The following is a 20,664-nucleotide window of genomic DNA, read 5'->3' as shown; positions in this document are numbered from 1 at the left end:
GCAACCACACAACATGGCAGTGGTGTACTTAATTTAGTCACAATTTCAGCAGCATTGATTTTGTAGATAATAAGATTTTACATCCTATTTGTAGATATGGGCAAGTGTCACCTTACCAAAGGCAAGCAAGCTTTGGAGATCCGCAGCAGTTTGTCTGAGAAGAGGGCATTGACCGATCCCATTCAACAAACCGTATCTTCTGCAGAATCTCTGGCACGGAACCTACAGTGGGCTAAAGCTCATGGTATAGTACAGTCTACTTTTGGATGATCTGAGTGGCATGATGGGAAAAGTAAGAGGGTGTGCTTCCTTAATCATCTCTGGTCTGTGGATTGTGGTATTGAATGGAAATGGAAGAAATTCAAGTTCATATCTGGATTTTCATTAGTACGTTCAGATCTTAGAAGTTTTTGTGTTGGGAATGTAGAATTTATCCTGAGTAATTGTATTTAAGACCACTTGAACAATGTATTGGGAGACTTACATGATGTCTGCCTCCTGGGATAATGTCCCAGGAGTCTGTTGGTGTCTTAACAGTGAAACATCATTAAGACATCATTAATCTCATTCTAAAGTAGCCACTTGAACTGGATGGTAAAAGTGCATGATGAAAAAGAGTTTTCAGTGTGTGCACTAAGAAAACTAAAATAAGGGTGACGTCAGTTCAAGGCTTGCTGGACTTCTTTTAAAAAAGGCAGTGGAGTTTAAGACCTTTTTATCTTTTTCACCTCAACATGTTGGAGTATATCTTAAAATTTTTTTGGTAGATTGGGCAGAGGGTCGGGGTGACGTTTTTAAGACAGCTAGTCATGTAAGCAAAGTCTTTCACAGATGTAGATTTTTATTTGTGGAATCTGACCCTTAATTCTTGTTTGTTAAATGATTGAAATGAAAAACAAAAATTATAAAGACGTAATGTTATCTAATGGTTTATTTGTTTTAAGCTATGCATAGAAGAGAATGTGTTTGGAATTTGGGAAGAGAATAACCTTTATGTTTGTATAAAGGTATGTCTATGATAATGATAAATAATCCACTTCCAGTGGGAGTAGAAAAACTGGTGTGAAGCATACGGACACAGAATGATGTCACTGACCCTTAAGCTCTTTCCAGATATATTGCTATGGATTGAGAAAGAACCAAAATATAAAGGAGAAAAATGCTGCGGGCTGGGCTTTGTGACTGTGTGCATAGGCTGTGAAAGGAAAAAAGTGAACCCGAAACTTGTTCTGCTGTCAAATTCAAAGGGCCTTGCAGTGCTGTAGCTGTGTCTCGTGTCTGTTGGAGATAGAGCGGATTCACCTTGCTGGTTTGGTTACAGACGTGCAAACAGATCCGTGGGTCAGCACGCCGTATCCCCGTTACAGTGAACGTCGCCTTGCTGGTTGCACAGAGAGAGGAAAGAAGCCTACAAGCAGAAGTTGAGTCAGCTCTCCCTGGCAGCACGATAACAGCAAACAGTGTTGTTGCCTGGGTTGTTTCAGTCTAAATATGCAAGTGATAGGTAGAGGGAGGGCAGCAGGAAGGGGTTTATACCTTTTAAAACCCGTGAGTTTAAAAAAAAATAGAAAAATAGAAAATACAGATGCTAAGTTTTATTTAGAATGTAACGATGTCTTATTTATTTGCAGAGCTTCCAGAAAGCATGTATCTTGAATTCAAATGCGGTGTTCAGATCCAGTTGGGGTTTGCAGCCGAGTTTTCCAACGTCATGATAATCTACACGCGAATAGTAAAGCAGCCACCTGAAATAGTGGTTTGCAGAGCCTACGTTACAGACTTCGCACTCGTAAGTGCTTCTCGTTGGTGTCTTGGTGATCTCTCGCCACTGAATTTGAAAATTGTCTGATCTGTCCATGTCAAACTGCATCTTTTGTAATAAAATGGGTCTAAGTTTTTGCAGTCAGGTGCTTACGTGTGTGTCTAACATGCGTACGCTTTTTTTAATACATATTAAAATTAATCTGAGATCATCTTTTGAAAGTCTCCTTTGTTCTTTATTGTCTAATATAAAGTGTTTGTTATATTTAATTAAAGAAATTAAATGTCAGGAGCTCCTATGTGAGCTGAGGACACATTTACCTTGCAGGACAAAGTTTCTTAGACTGTAGTTTTACAGTTCTTTGCACCTGAGTGATCCTGTCCAATTCCATTGATGTTACTTGGCTGATCACAGTTAAGGATAAGAGTAAACCAGAAAGCTCCTTGGGGCAAAAATCCTTGGGTTTGGATGTCTGTGAAAGAGGACATGAGGCAGAAAACCTTCTGGACAGAACAAACAGGACACTTCTGATGCTTTATGAATAAAATATATGAGTTAATGTGCATAATAAATACATGTATTTTTAGCCCACAGAATTATAGTACTGTACTTCATAGTAGAAGTTAGGTAAAGAAAAGTAATCCTGAAGCAAGCACAGCAAGTTTGGCAGGAACCATCAGCAAAAGAGAGTAAGCTACTCAAGTGTAACCCCTCCTGCCTGTGGCTAACTGTGGTTTCAGCAGCTTCTGCGAGTAATCCGAGAGTGGTGTTTTCTTTCCTTTTACAACGAAGAAAACGCTGACTTTATAAAAAGACATATTGCTAACTATTTTATGGTCTACAAATTCTGTACCTTCAATTAAGTTCTCATTTCTTTCTTGCAACAGGACCTGGATGTGGATCCGAAAGAGGCCAATAAAGGAACTCCTGAGGAAACCGGAAGCTACTTAGTATCAAAGGACCTTCCCAAACACTGCCTCTACACCAGGCTAAGTTCACTGCAAAAACTAAGGGTTAATATTTATTATTCCTCACAAGTTTGTTCAGATAATTTAGATGAATCATGTTGCTTTACAGTTCTTTTAAGGTAGCTGTGTATTGTCCGCATAATAATTTTCTGGAGGGAAAAATGGCTAATAGCCCCATTTAGTGACTTCAGTTTCTCAGCTGAAAAACAAAAGCCAGGGAATCAATGCATATGGAATCCTGATACCATTATGCAAGGCACTTTGTATTTTCTAGGCCCCTACTGAACTTTGACGAGATGATAGTTTCTGTGAAGATCATCTGTTGCACAGTGTGGGGATGTTCCTATGCCCCTATATCTTCCTATACAGGAAGAACGTGATCTGAAGCAGAGCTGCCTCTTACAAAGTCATTAGTAGGAGATGAGAACGTTATGTATCATCTCCTTCCATTCCAACCTGTGCTCTTGGGCATGCAGTTTTTGAAAGTGGCACTGTTAAGTTTATCTCTGTATCTTTGTGTCATGAACATCTGTGCTGGACATCACCTGGTATCTCTTCTTCAGTGCTTTTGACAGCTGGTATAATACAAGTGCTTGTAGAAATAAAGACTATTAGGTGGGCAAGTATTAACCAAAAGAAGTCCTCAGCAAACGAGTCTTGCCTAATATATGTCTTTAGCTCCAGAAAAAGTTAATCTCCTTCTCCAGCAGACTGTGCCTCTTGAAGTGTTTCCTATATTGCTCATTTGGGGAGGAAGTGTAACTTATTTTTTTTCCCTCCCCTCTCCCTTTCCTCTTTTGCAGGAACATTTGATCTTCACTGTTTGCTTGCACTATGAATATCCAGGAATAGAAGATACAATGGATGAAAGAAAGGAGGTTAATGTTGGGAAGCCCCTTATTGCTAAATTAGGCCTTCACCATGGATTCAAAAATAATAACTGTCTCCAGACCTGTTGCGTGGCTAATAATCCTTTTCGTAATCAAATAGAATCAAGTCCAGTGGCATCTAAATACCATGTCCCTAGTCATCGCCAACCAAATTCCTGTCCTGGCGTGTACGATCCAAACCGTATTTGCTCAGACAGCGTCAGACAACCAGAGCCATGTTCTTGCAACGGGACTTCAAGGATATTAGCTTCAAGACATGAAATACGGAATTACTCACCCCGTGTGGAAAAGAGTAATGTACCAGTAGAGACCACTGATGATACCATTGAACTGGAATTCCTTCTCTCTGACAGCCTGAGATTCTCTAAACAGCAGTAGCTGTAAGATGTTCAGAATAGTGCAGGGTGTCATCCCTGAGTAGAGGACCTTCCACTCTGCTTATCCGTGTTCTGGAGTTTCAGGGCTTCAGGACAAAGGGAATGAAGAGCGTAGAGGTGGTACTGGAAATGAGGTTCTAATAAAAAATTTTCAGATGCAAAGAGACAAAACTGGACTGACAGGTTTAGGAATGAAAAAAGGCTTTTTTTTTTTTCCTCCTACCATTTGACATTTGATACAGGGGAAAACCTGAACTCCTCAGAGTTTCGTATTCCATTCTCTGGCAGTCAAGCAGCTAACGAACAGAGGCAATTGTGCATTTCTAGGAGGAAGCTGCCCATCTCTGTTAGGGGATGAATCCATAAAAGCCTGGCTGTAGTGTCAAAGTTTCTCTTGAGATAGTAAAGCCTTGGATCTTTCCAGTTGCTTCTCCAGTACCTACTGGAGTTATAAGATTTACTGTAAATATTTTTCATATATCTTCTGTTTTCAGAGAGGAATTGCTCATCCTATACAAAACCAAGTTAAACATCTATAGCTATCGCAGGAAAAAATGTTGACAGAATTAAGCAGGAAAATGAATTTCCATGTGCTCTGTGATTTAACATGATTTTTAAAAACCCGTTAGCCCCGAAATGATAAATATACCTTTCTCTCTTCCATCTTTCAGTTTCAGTTGTTAAATATCCAGGGATTTCTTTTTACATGCTGCATTAAAATAAGGTTCTATGTGTTTATGTATGTTGTAACAGCCGCCTATTGAGTATATAAGATGTCACATAACACAGATGAACTGAGCCGAGACGGAGCTATTAGAGAAGTGAAGATACCATGTTTTAGTATTCCAGTGTTAAGAAAATGTCTCCTCCAGCCTCGATTTCTTTCCTTCCTCATGTACGTATTAGTATCAGTCACTGACATTCCAGTCCCTTGGATGTAGCTAATAACCAGCGTTGACTGCATTCTGCTCTCTCATGGTCAGATGTCCAGTGTCTGGCAGCAACTGACAGATGGATGAAGAGCTGTGCAAGGAAAACAAAACCTGAACTGAGCTAGTAAACTAACGTTATCACTTTTCTTCTTTTTTTAAGAGAACTACAAATCGTCAGGAGGAGCAAAGTCACAGATTCATACTGTGCTGGATTGTTCTTATTACGATACTTTCTCTTACGTAACACACTTAAGATTTTTGCTGATGTGATTTCTGGAAAGGTGGTCTCTTCATGTTCTGGAAGAACACTAAATGGAACTGTGAGGAAAAAGTGCCTGTTCATAGCAAGCAAAGGATTGTAGTTAGTCGTGCAGTAAGACATGCTGAAGGCTAAAAACGAATGGGTAAGATGAGTGGAAACTTTGGGGTTCTTCAGGCTGAAGCCCAGGGATGGTGTTCCTAGACACCAGCCATTGCTTTTCTGTGGTGATTTAAAAAACCAAAAAACCCCTATTCGGTTGTTTTTCAGGGCAAATGAATTTATATTCATTCGAATAAAAATGCTGAAAGTCTACCCTAAAGCTGTGAAAATCCAAGATAAAGCTTCCAGCGCGCACAGACTTAGAAAAGATAAAGCAGCTTTAAATGCAGCCTGCCCAAGGTGAGGGACACTTGCTTCGTGTCGTGACCTGGCACTTCGTATCGAGCCCTACGTGTGTGCGTTTGCTCTGGAGCTCAGAGGTGGAGTTCATCTCTCAATAGACGAGAACTAAGGCCAATGCCAGAAGTAAGCTCGTCTTCTGGGTTCTTGAGCCTCTGAACCTCAGAATGTCCCTGCTGGAGGTAGAGGCACAGGCACCTTCAGAAGACAGCTGATCCTCTACCAAAAGGCAAATGAGCTGCTTTCCTACGGTGCTTTATTGCTTCCTTGGACAAAGGGAACGATTGGCCTAGCTTGGGCTAGCCTCCAAGCTTTTTGCATGATGCAAAATTAATTGATCTGTGTTCAGGAAAGGGCAGTTTTGCTCACCAAACAGTTTTGCATATTCAGATTGAATAGTTTGGTCAAAAGAGACAGTAGTTTTTTTTAATGTTTGGTTTTGTTTCAAAATCCTGAAGAATCTGTGACTTGCCTACGTGTATCTGCAGACAAGTGCGAGAACACTGATGTTCTGTTAGGTCTTTAAAAGTCTTGGTGCTTTCAAATCAGTGAAATATCGGTGTGAGGTAATTAAAATTCAAGGGAGTTTTCAGATATGGGTAGTATCCTCTCCTGCCCTGGTTATATTGATAAGCAGTATTGCTTTAATTGAGATCCTCATCATGAAATAATTTTTTACTTTAGAAAAACTATCATAGCGCTTTTCATTAAGTAGGTAGCAAAAAGTAAAATAACTGAGTCTCATTGATGTGGTGGACAAACCAGTTTAAATCTTCAGCTGAGAGTGCTGCCTTCTGGTGGGATCTAGAGGTCTTACAACATGTTGGCTGGTCACCAACGTGAGGGAGGGGCTGTACGTGGTCATAACAAGTTTCAGACAGGAATGTTAATGCATCATTAACTAGATCTGTTGATCTTCAAATGCATCTGCGCTGAAAGGTGGCTCTATGTATATGGTTATTTCCAGAATGACAGTCATGCTTGAAGTAATGATCTGCAAATGAGCTTGAGTTTCTGGTTTTCTCCCTTCTCCTGGAGGGTATTAAATAGTGAAATATTTATTGACGAACGAGATGTACCTGTGCATTAACTACCCTGTGCCATTGACTTACAAAGGAAAAATTACAGCTTGAAACATGGTCTAGTACTGTAATATTTAGCTAATACTTTGTCACAGTTTCCTAACTTGTATAAAAGCTTATTCTGTTTCTCAATGTGTAATAAACTGTTGTCCACAAAATTATGTATCTGTGCCCTACCTAGTTGCTATATTCTTCTGCTCTTCACGGTTTAAAAAGCCCAAAACTTTATTAAAACAGAGCATATAATAAAATAGCTTCCTTAACAAAAAAGAAGGGGAAATCTGAATCATGAGCTTCAGCTCAAGTTAAATGTATCTGCACCTTGGGCCTGTACAGGTTTCTCAAACTATGCACTTCAAATTTATTTTTATTAATGAGTTGAGAGGCCTGCTAGCATACGAAACCCCAGCTGTGCTGCTGGCTAAACCTAAGGGATCCTTCTCCATCACCTCACGAAGATACCCAAATAAGCTTCAGTAATGTTTTGTTGGTTTCCTTGGGAAATGTGGATAAAGAATCTAATTACTAAACCTTAAAAGTTGTCCGGAGAAAGGCAGGGGAACTGGCTAACGCTGTTTGCTTGTTTGCGTTTGCAGGTGCAGTCCTTCGCGGCACAGGAAGGGCTCCCCGGAGCAGCAGTGCTGATGTGTGAGTAGCTGTCTCCTGGGGTGATGTGAAGCTGTGGGCAGCCAGCTGGTCAGAGTTTGGTGAATTTTCTGCTACTGGAGAGCTCTCGAGTTCAGTGATTAGTTCTCAGGTTTAGTACGTGGTCTGATGGTGCAGAGTCTTTGTCAGCATCGGTAGGAGCTGATTAACCTTTGAGAATCTACATCTGAGGTGCTTGAAATGTAATTATCTACCAACATGGTAAAGAGAACTTCACAGAACGGTAGAGATTGGAGAGAGACCTGTGCAAATCGTCCGACAAAACCACCTGTGGCAGTAGGGTCTGTGGAGGAAGACTTTTTAAGGGAATGGTGGTGGAAAGGCATTTTCTTACTGCATCACTGCCTTTCGGAGCTGCTTTAACCGTTTTAGTCGTTGGCGTTAAGGGTGAAATATTGTGGTTCTTAAGAGCCAGCTACAAGAGGCATCCTTTGGCCCGGATCCAGTAAAGCACTTTAAAAGTTCAGCATGCATAAATTAAGCCAACATTTAAATCTCAGTGAAATCAGTGGGATCAAAATGCTTGACTGACCTGGGCATTTGTTAAAGCTGTCTTTGGCTTGCGATGCCCTTTCTGAGCTGAAGCCTTGGGGTTTTTTTTCCTGAACTTCAGTTGTTTGGGAATAACATTTGGTTTTTGCTTGGAGTATCCGCTAGGCGAAATTACTTTGTTGTCTGCTTTATCCATAGCTGTAGGTTTTGTGTAACTTAGGTGTTTGTTATTTGGTCTTGGATGTTGAATAGGTTTGGAAGGAAGGTTTTAAGGTAATCCAAATAAGCTCAGGCTCCTCTGGCAAAGGAGGAGTTCACGTGCTTCCAATACACTTCTTCCATTTCCTCCCCACACTGCAGGAAGGTGGAGTCATTTAAATGCAGGAAGCTATTGTTAATGCAGCGTTAAACTTCTGAGAGTGATCCTGTTTCTAGTGAGTGAATAGGAGTAGAGGAGTACGAGCGGCTTATAAAGTAAGAGCTCTTCAAAATTAATGGCTTGGGATTCGTTTGGTCTTTTGGTTTGGCATTTTGAATGTCGTGGCCTTGGCTGACTACGCTGGGCCTGCTCTTCTCTGATCTATAGAAGACAGTGCTGAGACTTAACGTGGCACCAACTGCCACTGGTTTTAGGTAAGCATCCTCTGGTGTATTTCTGTGTTGTGGCAAACCACCAAAGGAGATCCGTACCATTATAAGCAGTAAGACATTGGCATTGTCCTATATGAGCATCTTTCTCTGCCAGTCTACTTCATTTTCTATCTTCTCCACTTTGTTCGAGTTCTGCAGGGCAGAACGTTTCTCTTGAGGTGTTTCTTGAATAGTGCTCTGAAATGGTGATGCTGTTGGTAGGTTCAGTAGGAAAGATTTTACAGTTCTGCCCAAGTCTGTCCTAGTGCACTCTTAACCGTTTGTCACATGCTGTGAACGGCAAAACATTGTGAAGGCATCAAAGAGCTAGAATATTGTGTTGGAACTCAAGTTGACCCTGGTTAGAAGTATTAACTGATGTAATTCTCTGGCCTGTTTTTTGGCACAGCTGAGATCTGAAACCTTGTGGTCGAGATGATCAGCTAGTGTTCCTGGATTGCACTATTTAACACCAGAAGTCACAGAAACCAGTGAACTTTGTGCCTAGCATTGAGATTGTGGGAAGACATAGCCAAATACCACAGTTAAAGTTTTATCCTCAGTCTAGCTCACGTAGTGTATTGACCTAATGGAGTTTTTCCAAGTTTCCTTTGCCCAGGATGAGACATTGTTATTTCTCTCATAATGCAACTATTTGAAATTTGTGCTCCCTGAGGACCAGTTAAAATGTTTGGAGCATCATCATTTATCCACGGATAAGCCTCCCCGACAGGCAGGTACGATTGCCTTCCAGACACTACTGTTTTTTTGGCTTCATGCCCTGCAGTTCTTCCCTGAGGGTGAGGAAGGGGTTGTCTCCCTTTCTGAGGACTGGTGTGGGAGAAGTTGAAATAAGCCCCTTCTTTTCACTGTTACCTGTTTCTGGAATGCATGAGTCAGACTCAGGATAATGCCAGTGGGCTGGCCTTGAATGACAGTTCTGGGAATGCCCAGGGCTACTGCATTCCTCAGAGATTCTGTTTTCAGGTTTTTAAACTTGTTTCCCTTGAATCTGGTTTCTGTTCCCTGTTTCACAGGTCTTACTTTGTGATCTCCTCCCTGGGCCTTCGGGTTTTATTTTTCAGCGGGTGCATCATCCCAGCCCAGCTGTAGTTAACAATGTTGTGCATTAATTCTGCCCGTGGAGGTTGTTGCTTGCTGGCATTTTGGGCGTTATCACCTAGTCCCTCGTTGTGTTCTGTGTCTTTCCTGATCTCATGTCATTTTGCATCTAGATGGGGTTTAAGAATTGCTGGGGCTCCTCTCATCAGTGGTTTTAACATTACAAAATGTACTGAAGCAGATAGTGGGACACAGGGGTCCTTGTTCCAGCATGGCTTGTGTGCAAGTGGCTTTTGTGACAGCAGTGGAGAGTTCAGCTAGTGATTTAATGGGGATTATGGAGGGTTCACCTCTCTCCATGATGTCTGTTCCTGCAGCCCGATAGGCTACTTGGCTGGTGATAGAATGGGGTGTACTTGTCGAGTTGGGTCCTAAATTTAAGAAAACTCCCAGACCCCAATAGCCATTTGCTTCGTCCTCACTCAACGCTGTTCAGCCCATGGCAAGGCACGCTGGATTATTTACTGCATCGAGGACAGAGTCAGACACAACTGTCAGGGAGTCCCTCCTGTCGAGGTCCGGGGCAGATGCCCTTGCTTTCTGTACTCCTCGGAGAGGGGTCTGGGTGCGGCTGGATCCAGTCCTAGTCTCAGACTTGGTCAGTGGTTTATGCCTAGGGGATTATACGTGCGCGATCAATCTAAGATATAATCCTAACGAAGCTTCAAATTTAGCCTGCTCTTAGTCGCTTACTGAGAATCTAGTGCAGCCAGGAACCTCTCAGCTTCCAGGAGTAACCTTGAGAGGTGTCCCGACTCAAGGGAGCTCTCCTGCGCACCGGGATCCCCCCTGGGGTAGGGACACCTCTCAAGGTTACTGCTCAAGGTTGAGAGACTGAGAGGATTTGGTTGGGAATTTGGGGATTTGGTTGCTTGCTTTTTTTAAAGTCTGATCATCCTTTTAGTTTAGCAATTGTAATAGCCTAGGAGTGGAGTAAGATCACCTCCGTGTTGTGGAAATTAAACAGTTAATTAATTTCTAAGGTACCACAGCTGCAGTTAGTCATACTAGGCTTATTGTTTTAAGCACCAATAAGAAAAAAAGCTGTCTCCCATCCTTGTTGCCACGCAGGGTGAGCATGAGACCAGGATCCATGTGGGTGTGCGTTACCACAGCAACCAGCCTCCGCACCTGCATCTGCAGCGGATGCGGGAGGCAGTGACAAGGACTTCCCCATCCGTTCTTTAGCCCGAGTCGTTTCAGTCCTTCGCTAGCCCCCACGTTTTTCAAAGTCTATTGAAATTAGTATGAAAAGTCTTCCACCTGTTATGCAAATAACTTCACATAAGATCAAACAGCTCTCAGATGTTTCCTGGACTCTCCTAGGACTTGACGTGGTGGTTAGGATTGATTTCGCCTCTCTCAAGGTGAGGCAGCTTTACTTTCTGACATCCTGTAAGAGGATATAGGTAGGACAGCACAAGTTACCATAGAATCATGGAATGATTTGGCTTGAGAACGACTTCAAAGATCCTCTTTTCTGTTGATTGCCATCGGGCAGCCTAGAGACCTAGAGAAGCCCATCTGTCTGGCCTCTGCAGAGCTGAAACTGCTCAGGTTAATTCCCCTCTGAATGTGCTGGTTTTCCATGCTGTAGGTATTTAAAGTGGTCCCAGGATTCTTCGCTGTTCACATCCTGTCTTCGTGCTTGTCAGCTTTTCTTCTTTCTTTTCCCTTGGCTTCCTCTCTCAACTGTAGCGCTGCTTTACATAAACGTAATAGATAACCAGATCACAGAATCGTAGAGTAGTTTGGGTTGGAAGGGACCTTAGAGATCATCTCGTTCCAGCCTTCCCTGTCCATTGCTTTTGATCTGGGCATATTCAGCTCAGATCTTCAGCACTAGATAATCTACAATAAATTAAACTCTGAGATTTGGTGGATCTGCAAGTTTCCATTTGCTGGTAGTCCTCCAGACCTGGCCTCTAGGTTTGGATTGATGTTTCTAAGCTGACTTTCTTGGGTTTTTGGCTTCCATTCAACTTTACAACTGTTTGTGAGGTCATTCATTCCCTGGGATGCAAAAAGATATTTCTGGACGGTAAATTCTACTTAGCATGCAGCAGTTTTTATTTCAGTTCTCATGTGGGAAAGTTATTACTATTAAAACACTCCCTGAAGCAATACCAATAAATTGGTCAGATTCAGACTGTATTACTGAGGTTGAGACTGGTTATTTTGCTGATTCTGAAGTTATTTATGATGAAGATAAGAGCTAGGATATAAAAACCATTTAGGAAGAAGCTTTTCTATCAAAAAGACATTTCTGCCTACAGCTGTGTTCTGCCAAAAAACATATTGCTTGTGATGAACAATTGTCATTAATATCTTCAACCCAAAAGCAAATTTCTGGAAAGGGAGAGAATAGTTCAGTTTGAACAAAAAGTCTGATTCCAGTTCTCTGAGAAGACCTCGTGCCTGCGAGGAGGCTTGTGCAGGTAGGGCCTAAGGAGGCTGCCCACGGAGGTTGTACTCGCCGATGAGTTCATGTGCTGGATTTAGCCCGGTGCTCAGGATACCTGGGCTGTAGAAGGGACTCGGATAGGCGCTTGACTTGCTAACCACCACGTTAAATAATAATGCTGTGTTCTGTAGTGTCCTGCTCTCTATCTGGAGATGTGAAATAAAAAGATGCTTTTGTTCGCATTGTAGCAAAAATTTTGAAACTGCAGCACTTTATGAAAGAGAGCTCTTGGGCTCTGGTATGCAGTGGTCTACAGCTCTGCTCTCTTCTACAGCTTGCGTGGCAGAGGCCAGGAAATGGTGTCTTTTTGGAGAGCTGCTGACTTCTGCATTGCTGGTTTGTGTTGCTCTTAAGTCGTTGGAAGTGACTAACACGTAATTGAGCTGTTTCTACAGCACAGAGTCCACAGGCAGCGCTCCAGCAGGCAGGCTGAAACGAAGAGCAGCGTCAAAAAGTGTCTGCCCCTGCTCCCTCAGCCCGGGGGGTCGGAGACCAGAAGCATTGGAAGTGGCCAGCATGAGGCAATGAATGCCACTGCAACCGGTTTGCAGAGCCTGGACACTTTTCCTTTTGCCTTTCTGTCCTGGTTTCGGCTGAAGTAGAGTTAGTCTTTCTTTTTAATAGCTAGAACAGCGCTGTGTTTTGGATTTAGTCTGGCATTTGTTTTGAGAAAAACGTCGATAGCGCACTGGTGTTGATAGTTGGTGCTGAGGCCTCAAGGACTTCTCAGGTTCCCATGTTTTGCCAGTGTGCAGGAGCACAACAGGCTGGGGGGGAGCATGGCCAGGACAAAGGGCCCACAACTGCCCTTACAATTTGAACATAGACTTAGGATTGAGGGCCAAATTGGCCAATGGAGTATTCCATATCATGCAGCGTCATGCCCAGTTATAGAGACGAGGGCTGACCAGGAAGTTTGGAATTCACTCTTCGAGGGATTTCTTTTGGTCTCTTTTCTCAGACTCTGCGTTCTGTGTCCACTTGCTCTCTTTACGGGAGTCTCGCTCATCCAAGATTGCAGTTTCAGCACTTACGTGTTTCGGGATCATTTGCCGGGATGGAATAGGCATTGGTCACCCAGTGGTGAGCAATTACACTGTGCCTAACTTATTTACATTATTTTTTTATTATTATTATATTTTTTATCTTATCTCAGCTCACCAATCTCCTTCCCTTTTCCCTTTTAATTCTCTTCTCTGTCCTCTGGGGCTGGGGGAGGCTGCATGGTGTTTAGCTGCCGGCTGGGTTAAACCATGACAACTACACTTGCAGATTTTGGTCCCCAAAATTGAGTCGTGTAATAAAATTTGTCTTGTAAAGCCAATTGTGAAATTACTCTGGTAGTGTACTTGTACATCAAAAGCAAGAATTGCCGTTCCAGTTTTGCTGTTTTAGGTGTCGTTGAGCAGAGGTCTGTGTGTTCTGCCACTGTCTCTAAGAACGGCAGCAAGGTCCTGGTGGAAAAGCCCAGGGCTGGGAGTCAGGGCATCTCGAGGCAGGACCAGACAGGAGGTGTGCGGGGCTGTAACAGTCGCTCTCTTTTCATGGAATACATGGCGTTGTATGTCACTGGAAAAATACCATCTTTTCTTGGATGGCATTCGTCACTGTGTTGGTTTTGTGCAGTCACACGCTCTCTAGTGGGGAACAGAAGTGCACAGCTGCTGATGGAGGGTGCAGTCCTGGAAGGGGCTTCCCTTCACCTGCTGGGATGCCAAATCTGCATTTTTAAGCACCCATTGCCCTTAACAGGCTGCAAGGGAACTCAGCCCCTCCCAAAACCTGCCTGTTCTCTACAGGGTACGTTTTTGAGCCAGGCTGGACTTGCTGACCCTGCCACGGTTCGGGATGAGAACGTGTTGTGGGCAATGGGGTGAAGGGCACAAGAGGGAGGAGATGGAGTGGGACGTGAGCAGAAGAGATGAAAACGGAAAAGAAGTGAAGAAGAAATGCTGGGCCCACTGCTGCCTGTAGGCATGCCACGTGAAACGCCGGAGATCCCGTTAGCGAGGGGAGGGAAGGCAGCAGGTGCCCTCAGCAGCTGAGGCACTCTCGAGAGGCTGCAGCACTGAACAAGCCTGCAGAGCAGATGACTGGGCTGTCTCTCTCCGTACCGACTGATGGGGCTTGGCAACAGAGACCCATCTGACAGCTTCTGAGGCTCCGAGGGCTGCGTCTGATTTTCCTACATGGGAAAATACTCGTACTCTTTGGAAAAATTTCAGGGTGTCCAGGCATGCTGTTTGAGCATAGCTGGTTCTTTGTGGGTGGTTGAGTAGTACCTGCCTGGGACATAAATTTATCTTTCCTTTTGGTTGTACAGCAGTGACAGTCTGCTGGTGCTTTGCTCGAGCAAGGAAACGGATCAAATCCAGCCGGTAAGATGGGAAGACCAGTGCATGTACTCAGTGTGCAGGGGTGCAGCGCACTGGGCAACAGGAAGGAAAGTGGTGGTTTAAAGCTAATTCATTATCTGTCTGCCAGGTCAAAATTGGGGTTTGACTTGTGGTTTGGTTGTATGGATGATCACTGTAGAGTTCAAATCATCCAAGCCTTCCTAGTCTAGGGATTAATTTTTCCTGTTTAGTGGCTGTGAAGAATGAAGGATTTTTACCCGTCGCTCAGTTGTCATCTTTCCATCAGCTGCTTTTTTCTTTCTCTAATCCTGATGAGATGAGCCACGTGCCCAGCAGGCCCCTGGTGCCCTGTGTGTGCTGGGGCACCTTTACACCTTGTGGTCTCCCATCATCTTGCTTTATAAAACAAATAATTGTTATTCTTCATCTCTGCTGGCAGTCCAATAATCAGTTCTTTTCTTTATAAACTGATAAACAAAACTTTTTTTTTTTTTTGTGAAGACAAGTTTCCACAACTGGAAAAGCTGTGTCTGATGTCAAGCAACAGTTCCCTTTCTTAACAGAATATGAAGAAAAGAAGGATAAAACCTAGGTTTATTATCTGAAGGTTCTCAAGAGAAATAACTGCCTTTTCTCAACTAATTATATTTGAAGTTATTTTCCTTTTAAACTCATTAGTTACAATATTTTGTTATTGCTACCATCTTGGTGCTAGCCAATAGTTATAATAAAGGTAAGATATAATAATACCTGTCTTGAGAACGATCTTAGTAATATTTTTACCTGTACAAGGGATACTGAGTCATCAGTGACAGTGGCTTCTCAAATTAGCAGATGGTGGCTCTACGAGAAAACATGTTTTCTTGCCTTACACCTCCATTTGTTCCCAGACTGAGCAAAGATAACTGGGTAGTAGCATCTGTTGATGTAATATTTCCTGTTAAACTCCATCTGCCTGCCAGATCTGAGGATGTTCAGACTATGGTATATATAAGGTACAAAAAGGTATAATTAGAATTTTGGTGTATCACAAACTGGAGTTGGCTTTAATTATGTAAGATGGACTCTTTTGGACAGCTCTAAGAAGTAGTGATAAAAAACCATAGTGAGTAGAGAGATGATACTCAGCGGTTGCCTTTGCTACCTAGATTATTATTTGCATGCATGCAGTGCAAAATGTAAATTTTTGCCTTACCTGAAGCCAAGCCACTTCTTGCATGTTAGGCTTGTATAATTGTTTGTATTGTTCCCCCAGAAGGGAGGTGGAGAAAGGCTTTCGGAATGGGTCAATCCAGTTTTTCTGCCTGCAAAGATTGTACCGTGGCTTTTGAACCTGGCTCGCAGGTGTGACAGAGCACACAGGGTTTAGATCAGGTTTTGCTGTTTGCCATTCTGTTGTTATCACAAGTCCATAACCCCCTCACTGAATAATTTTTACCCATCTTTAATGGACAAAATTATAAAAATTGTAAGTTTTGTTTTCAGAAGTTTAATCTTTCCTTCCTCCCATCCATCATGCGGTTGTGGCCAGGGGAGTGAGCAATATGCAGAACTGTGACTGATGCTTGGGGAATAGTTTTGACAGCAAAAAAAGAAGAGATTAGGCCTTTCAATAAGATTATGTTTTGCGTTTAGGCTGCTGTTGATGTAATGTCTGTGATTTGAGATTCTTAGATGTATTTCTTCATTAGTGAAAAGAAGGTTTGAAGCAATCCAGAAAAAAAAACTTTTTTTCATTTTGTGACCAAGCTACACAGATTCTCCAAGTTCTGATAGTAATAATGGCAACGCCCTTCACCTTGTCTACTTCTAATCCTGGCCATACTGTGTTCTCCTATGGAATTTGTCATCCTTTAGCCGGAGCACCTGCTGATGAAACAAGTTCATCTTGCAGCCTTTGAGGGAGGGGAATATGTGGTACAAGTAGTAATAATTAAAAAGTTCAGATTGCTTCTCATATAAAGATTTTTTTTTTTTTTTCTACAAACAGCCCCTTAAATTTCCTGTTGTCCCTAGGTGGATGTGGATACAGATGGACTAAGGAATAAATTGCAGTTTTTGTCATGAAGGAAGCCTACAGTAATATCTTCAGTGGTTAGTTGCTCAGTCCTAGAGGAGGCTTTTTAGGACTGAGGCTCCAGTGTGCAGGCACGTTTGTTGAACACGTTGTGCCTGCTGAGGCTGGGGACAGCTCCATCACTAACAGAAGTTCTGGTTCTGGTGTTCCTCCAAGTGTATGCGCACACCCCCCTCACACACACATAGTTAATGCCAGGAAAGCTGAAATTCTTTCTCTAATTGTTCAGTTCAACTGTTCACATTCCTTTGAGGGAAGGCTGGAAACCCTGGCCGGGGCTGCCGGTCTGAGCAGCTGGCTGGACCAGTCGCCAGGCATCAGCGTTCTTCTGCAGAGACGCGTTCCCACATCCGGGGCCTCTTCTCGCAGCAGCACGGTGGGATGAAGGCAGCACGGCAAGGGCCAGGGTGGAATGGAGCCGGGGATGCTGAGCCCGTGGTGTGAGCAGCATTGGTGAGGGAGCAGCAGGGACCTGGGACCATGATTTCTGAGTCAGAGGCTTCTGAGCGGTGAAGGGACAAAGAGACAGAGATACCCCAGGTCTGAAGCGGTGGATTAGCCCCCGCAGACAATGTGTGCAGACGCTGGAGGAGCTGGTGCCCACGACGTGCTTGTAATCTCCCCGAGCAGCCTGCCATTAAACACCATCTAATGGGGGCCGCAGCAGGTGCAGTCAGGCCCAAGTATTGTCACCGGTGACAGCGATGGATGCCTCACCGACGGACAGCGCTTAGGCATCGCGCTGCACGGGAAAAACACGCTGCTTTTATGGGGAGGTAACTGGGGCAGGGCAGCTCGGGGTGGGGGCGTGCTGCCACCCCACCTCCCATCCCACAGGGAAGAACGCTCACCGGAGGACCCTTTCCAGCAAGATAACCGTCCTATAGCTGTTTCTTTTGTGCAACACAAACCAAAAGAGCCTTGCCACCTGCCCTTTTGTACAAAAGAGGGGAAGGCCACCAGAGACTGCTAATGTGTCTGAGGCGGCTGATAAACTGGGCACGGACTGCCCGGCGCTGCCAAATGCGCGCTTGGCTGTTTGGTTCCAGCAGCCAGGCTTAGCCTTGCCTCGTGGCACTGTGTAACTGGGAAGTTAGGTTTGTCAGCTCCCAGCTGATGCTGCGCCAGAACCACTGAACGATGTGGAACACAGGCACCCGTGAGCTGTTTTCCGCAGCGAGTTCACCATTGGCATGAGTGGCAACGGTGTGGAGAGTCAGTCTGTTTGTCACTGTAATGTGCTGTCAGCAGTTCTCAGGACAAGAGCAGATGCTGCTGAAGCTCTCCAGCTTACACTCGTTCTGGACTTATTTCCCAGGCAACTGTTAGCACAGGAACCAGCTCAGTTGTGATGAAATACTGTTTCAGTGGAAGAATCACGGTAGTGTCAGCAGTATTTGCAGTTTGAAAGGAATGGAAATGGTGATAATAGCACCTGCCTTTTCTAGGGAGGGATCGTTTCTCCCCCTCATGCCACAGGCGGTGAACTAAGTGGAGGTTTCAACAGTCAGGACAGCATTTTGAGGAATTTAGATGTCTCCTAGACATTTGCAAAATCATATTTTCTTAAAAAGATCACTAGGGAAAATGATGCATATAAGAGCGAAGCTTGTAAGGGGCTTGGGAGATTATTTTTTTATTACTATTAACTGTTTAACATAAGTATGAGCTTGCCAGTATTTTAAATGCTCTGGATTTAATCCAGGGTTTTAAATCAATATATACAGAATTTAATACTCAAATTCAAACTATACGTGCATTTCTCCCATACCGTATCAAAAGTCTTGAGCCGAGTTATTTCTGCTTTTGCTTCGACTCGTCACAGGGTTTGGGTGTCCATTACTGCTCTTGCAAGGCTTTTCACACAACCTGATAGTGTGACACTTGAGTTCCACTTTGCTTTCCTCTGCCTCAGCCCCCTCTCCCCGTCACTCAGCCCTGCAGCCCCCACGCAGCCGAGACCCCACAGACCCCGAAGAACAGGTCGCCCAAGCGACCAGCCGCAGTTTGGGTGACAGTCGCTCACCGCCGAGCGTTGAGGGGTTTGCTCAGTAGGGATCTGGATGGCAGCAGCAAAGGAAGTTCTCAATACAGAAAGTAGTGTTGTTACACACACTAAATGGAATTTGTATAATCCTGACTCATCTTCCGTAGCCTTTGGTGGTGATGAATCAGATGTCCTTCCTCCAGCAGGAGATACCAGGTACCAGCACTGAAAGCCTGAGATGGCTTGAAAGGCTCCCAGGCTGTGCAAGCTGCCTGCGTTTGTCGCTTTGCTTCAATTGCAGGAAGAACATCACAGGCAGCTCGAAGTCAGCAGTGTCCTGGTTTTGGCTGGGACAGAGTTAGTTTTTCTTTTAGTAGCTAGAACAGCGCTGTGTTTTGGATTTAGTGTGGGATCTGTTTTGAGAAAAGCGTTGGTAGCGCACTGATGATGATAGTTGGTGCTGAGACATCAAGGACTTTTCAGGTTCCGGTGTTTTGCCAGTGTGCAGGAGCACAACAGGCTCGGGGGAGCACAGCTGGGACAGAGGGCCTCCAGTTCCTAGTTTAGGATTTGAATTTAGATTTGGGGTTGAGGGCCAAATTGACCAGTGGAATATTCTATATCATGGAATGCCGTGCGCAGTATATAGATGAGGGTTGTGTGGAAGTTTGGATCTTTCTTGGGTTCTCAATTTCTCCCTCTCTCTCTCCCCCTCTCCACCCTTCTTTTGAATCTCTCTTTTCGGGCCTCTCACTCTTCCAGGATTGCATTTTCAGGACTTAACCTGTTTCAGGATTGCTTGCTGGGACAGGATAGGCATTGGTCACCAAGTGGTGAGCAATTACATTGTGCATCACTTGTTTATATTATTATCATTTCATGTATTATCATAGTTTGGTGGACTATATACTCAACTACACAAAGGTTTTCTATTCTGAGAAAATTGTATTAGATACTGTCTAAAACAAAAATTTAGGTGTTGCAAAAATACTTCCTCTCCTTGTCCTATTTGTAGGATTCCAGTCGTGAGAGAAGGTGCGTCCAGCGTCAGAAGGTGCCCTGTGGAAACTCCACCTATAGCCCCTATAGGTGGTTCTGCCTGAGGCCATCCCGTGGACCGACAGTGAGTGAGCCAGACAGTGCTGTACCTGGCGTGACACTTGGCGGGTATTACAGTAAAAAAATCGTCTCCCAGCCCCGTGTTGAGGTTCAGCTCCATCCTCCTGCGCACAGCGCTGGGTGAGCGCAGGTGAACACGCAGCGTGCGCGTAGCGGTCGGTAGCACCATCTGCAGAAGGCTAAGGGCTCATTCATTAAGCAGTGGGAGCCAGCACAGCCACAGCCTAATCAGATACTGTATGATGAATAATTCAGAAATAATCCTCGTATACTTGAATAAATATCAGGAGAAGGAAGGAAAAAAAAACTCATACATATGGCATGTTAAGGGAACAAAACAGACGTTTTTCAATGTCCTGGGCTGATGAGCTTTGTTGTACTGGATGTTAATCACGCAGGTGGCTAATGCTTGAAGGGAAAGCTGACTGAGGGTTTCTGGCCCAGCATTTGGAAGGTGTTAGTAAATGGAAAAGACCAAAGTGCTCATGGGAAAATCCATTAGCCTTACATTTTGCAGTAGGCACGTGGTCCTGTTGTGTAACTTGCTGGTGACACAGGTGGAAGATTGAGTTTGTGAGGTGACAGCTGGGAAAACCCAGGTCCAGGTCTGACCTTCTGCAGTGCTCTCTGTGCTTTGACCAGGTGCATGCTGTCCCTCACGCAGCTCCTTCCCGCACACTCACACACCTTCCACTGGAGCCTTTTACCTTTGAACTGCTTGTTTTGCTGGAGTCTGTGGTGTGGTGCGTTGGCCATACTGACCGACCAGAGAACTGTTCAGCGGGGCCTCTGTGTGGCTAGTAGGGATGCTACAAGCAGTTCCCTTTGTTTGAGGGTATCTTAGTGCAGAACAAAACAAGACTGTATTAGCCAGCACTGTACACTCACAGCCCAGAAAGCCACCTGTGTCCTGGGCTGCATCACCAGCAGGTCCAAGGAGGTGATTCTTCCCCTCTGGTGAGACCCCACCTGCGTCCAGCTGTGGGGTCCCCAGTGCAAGAAAGATATGGACCTGTTACAGCAGGTCCAGGAGAATGCCACAAAAACGATCCGAGGGCTGGAACACCTCTCCAGTGAA

At 44.2% G+C, this 20,664-nt stretch overlaps 1 protein-coding gene across 1 annotated transcript in view; it reads left to right on the top strand.

The window, feature by feature from the left end:
- MALT1 (MALT1 paracaspase) overlaps positions 1–4,234 on the top strand; it is a 29,869-nt gene extending 25,635 nt beyond the window's left edge. Inside the window, exons 14-17 of the mRNA XM_086628961.1 lie at positions 95–244; positions 1,632–1,789; positions 2,650–2,775; positions 3,534–4,234. Coding sequence (XP_086485087.1) covers positions 95–244; positions 1,632–1,789; positions 2,650–2,775; positions 3,534–3,998 — 899 coding nt within the window. The 3' untranslated portion in view covers positions 3,999–4,234. The remainder of the gene's footprint in view (positions 1–94; positions 245–1,631; positions 1,790–2,649; positions 2,776–3,533) is intronic.
- Positions 4,235–20,664: the final 16,430 nt, after the last annotated feature.

The sequence above is a fragment of the Tauraco erythrolophus genome, chromosome Z (genome assembly GCF_009769465.1).
Source record: "Tauraco erythrolophus isolate bTauEry1 chromosome Z, bTauEry1.pri, whole genome shotgun sequence".
NCBI lineage: Eukaryota > Metazoa > Chordata > Aves > Musophagiformes > Musophagidae > Tauraco > Tauraco erythrolophus.
Note: the sequence above shows the minus strand (reverse complement) of the source record. Positions and strands in the feature narration are given on the sequence as shown.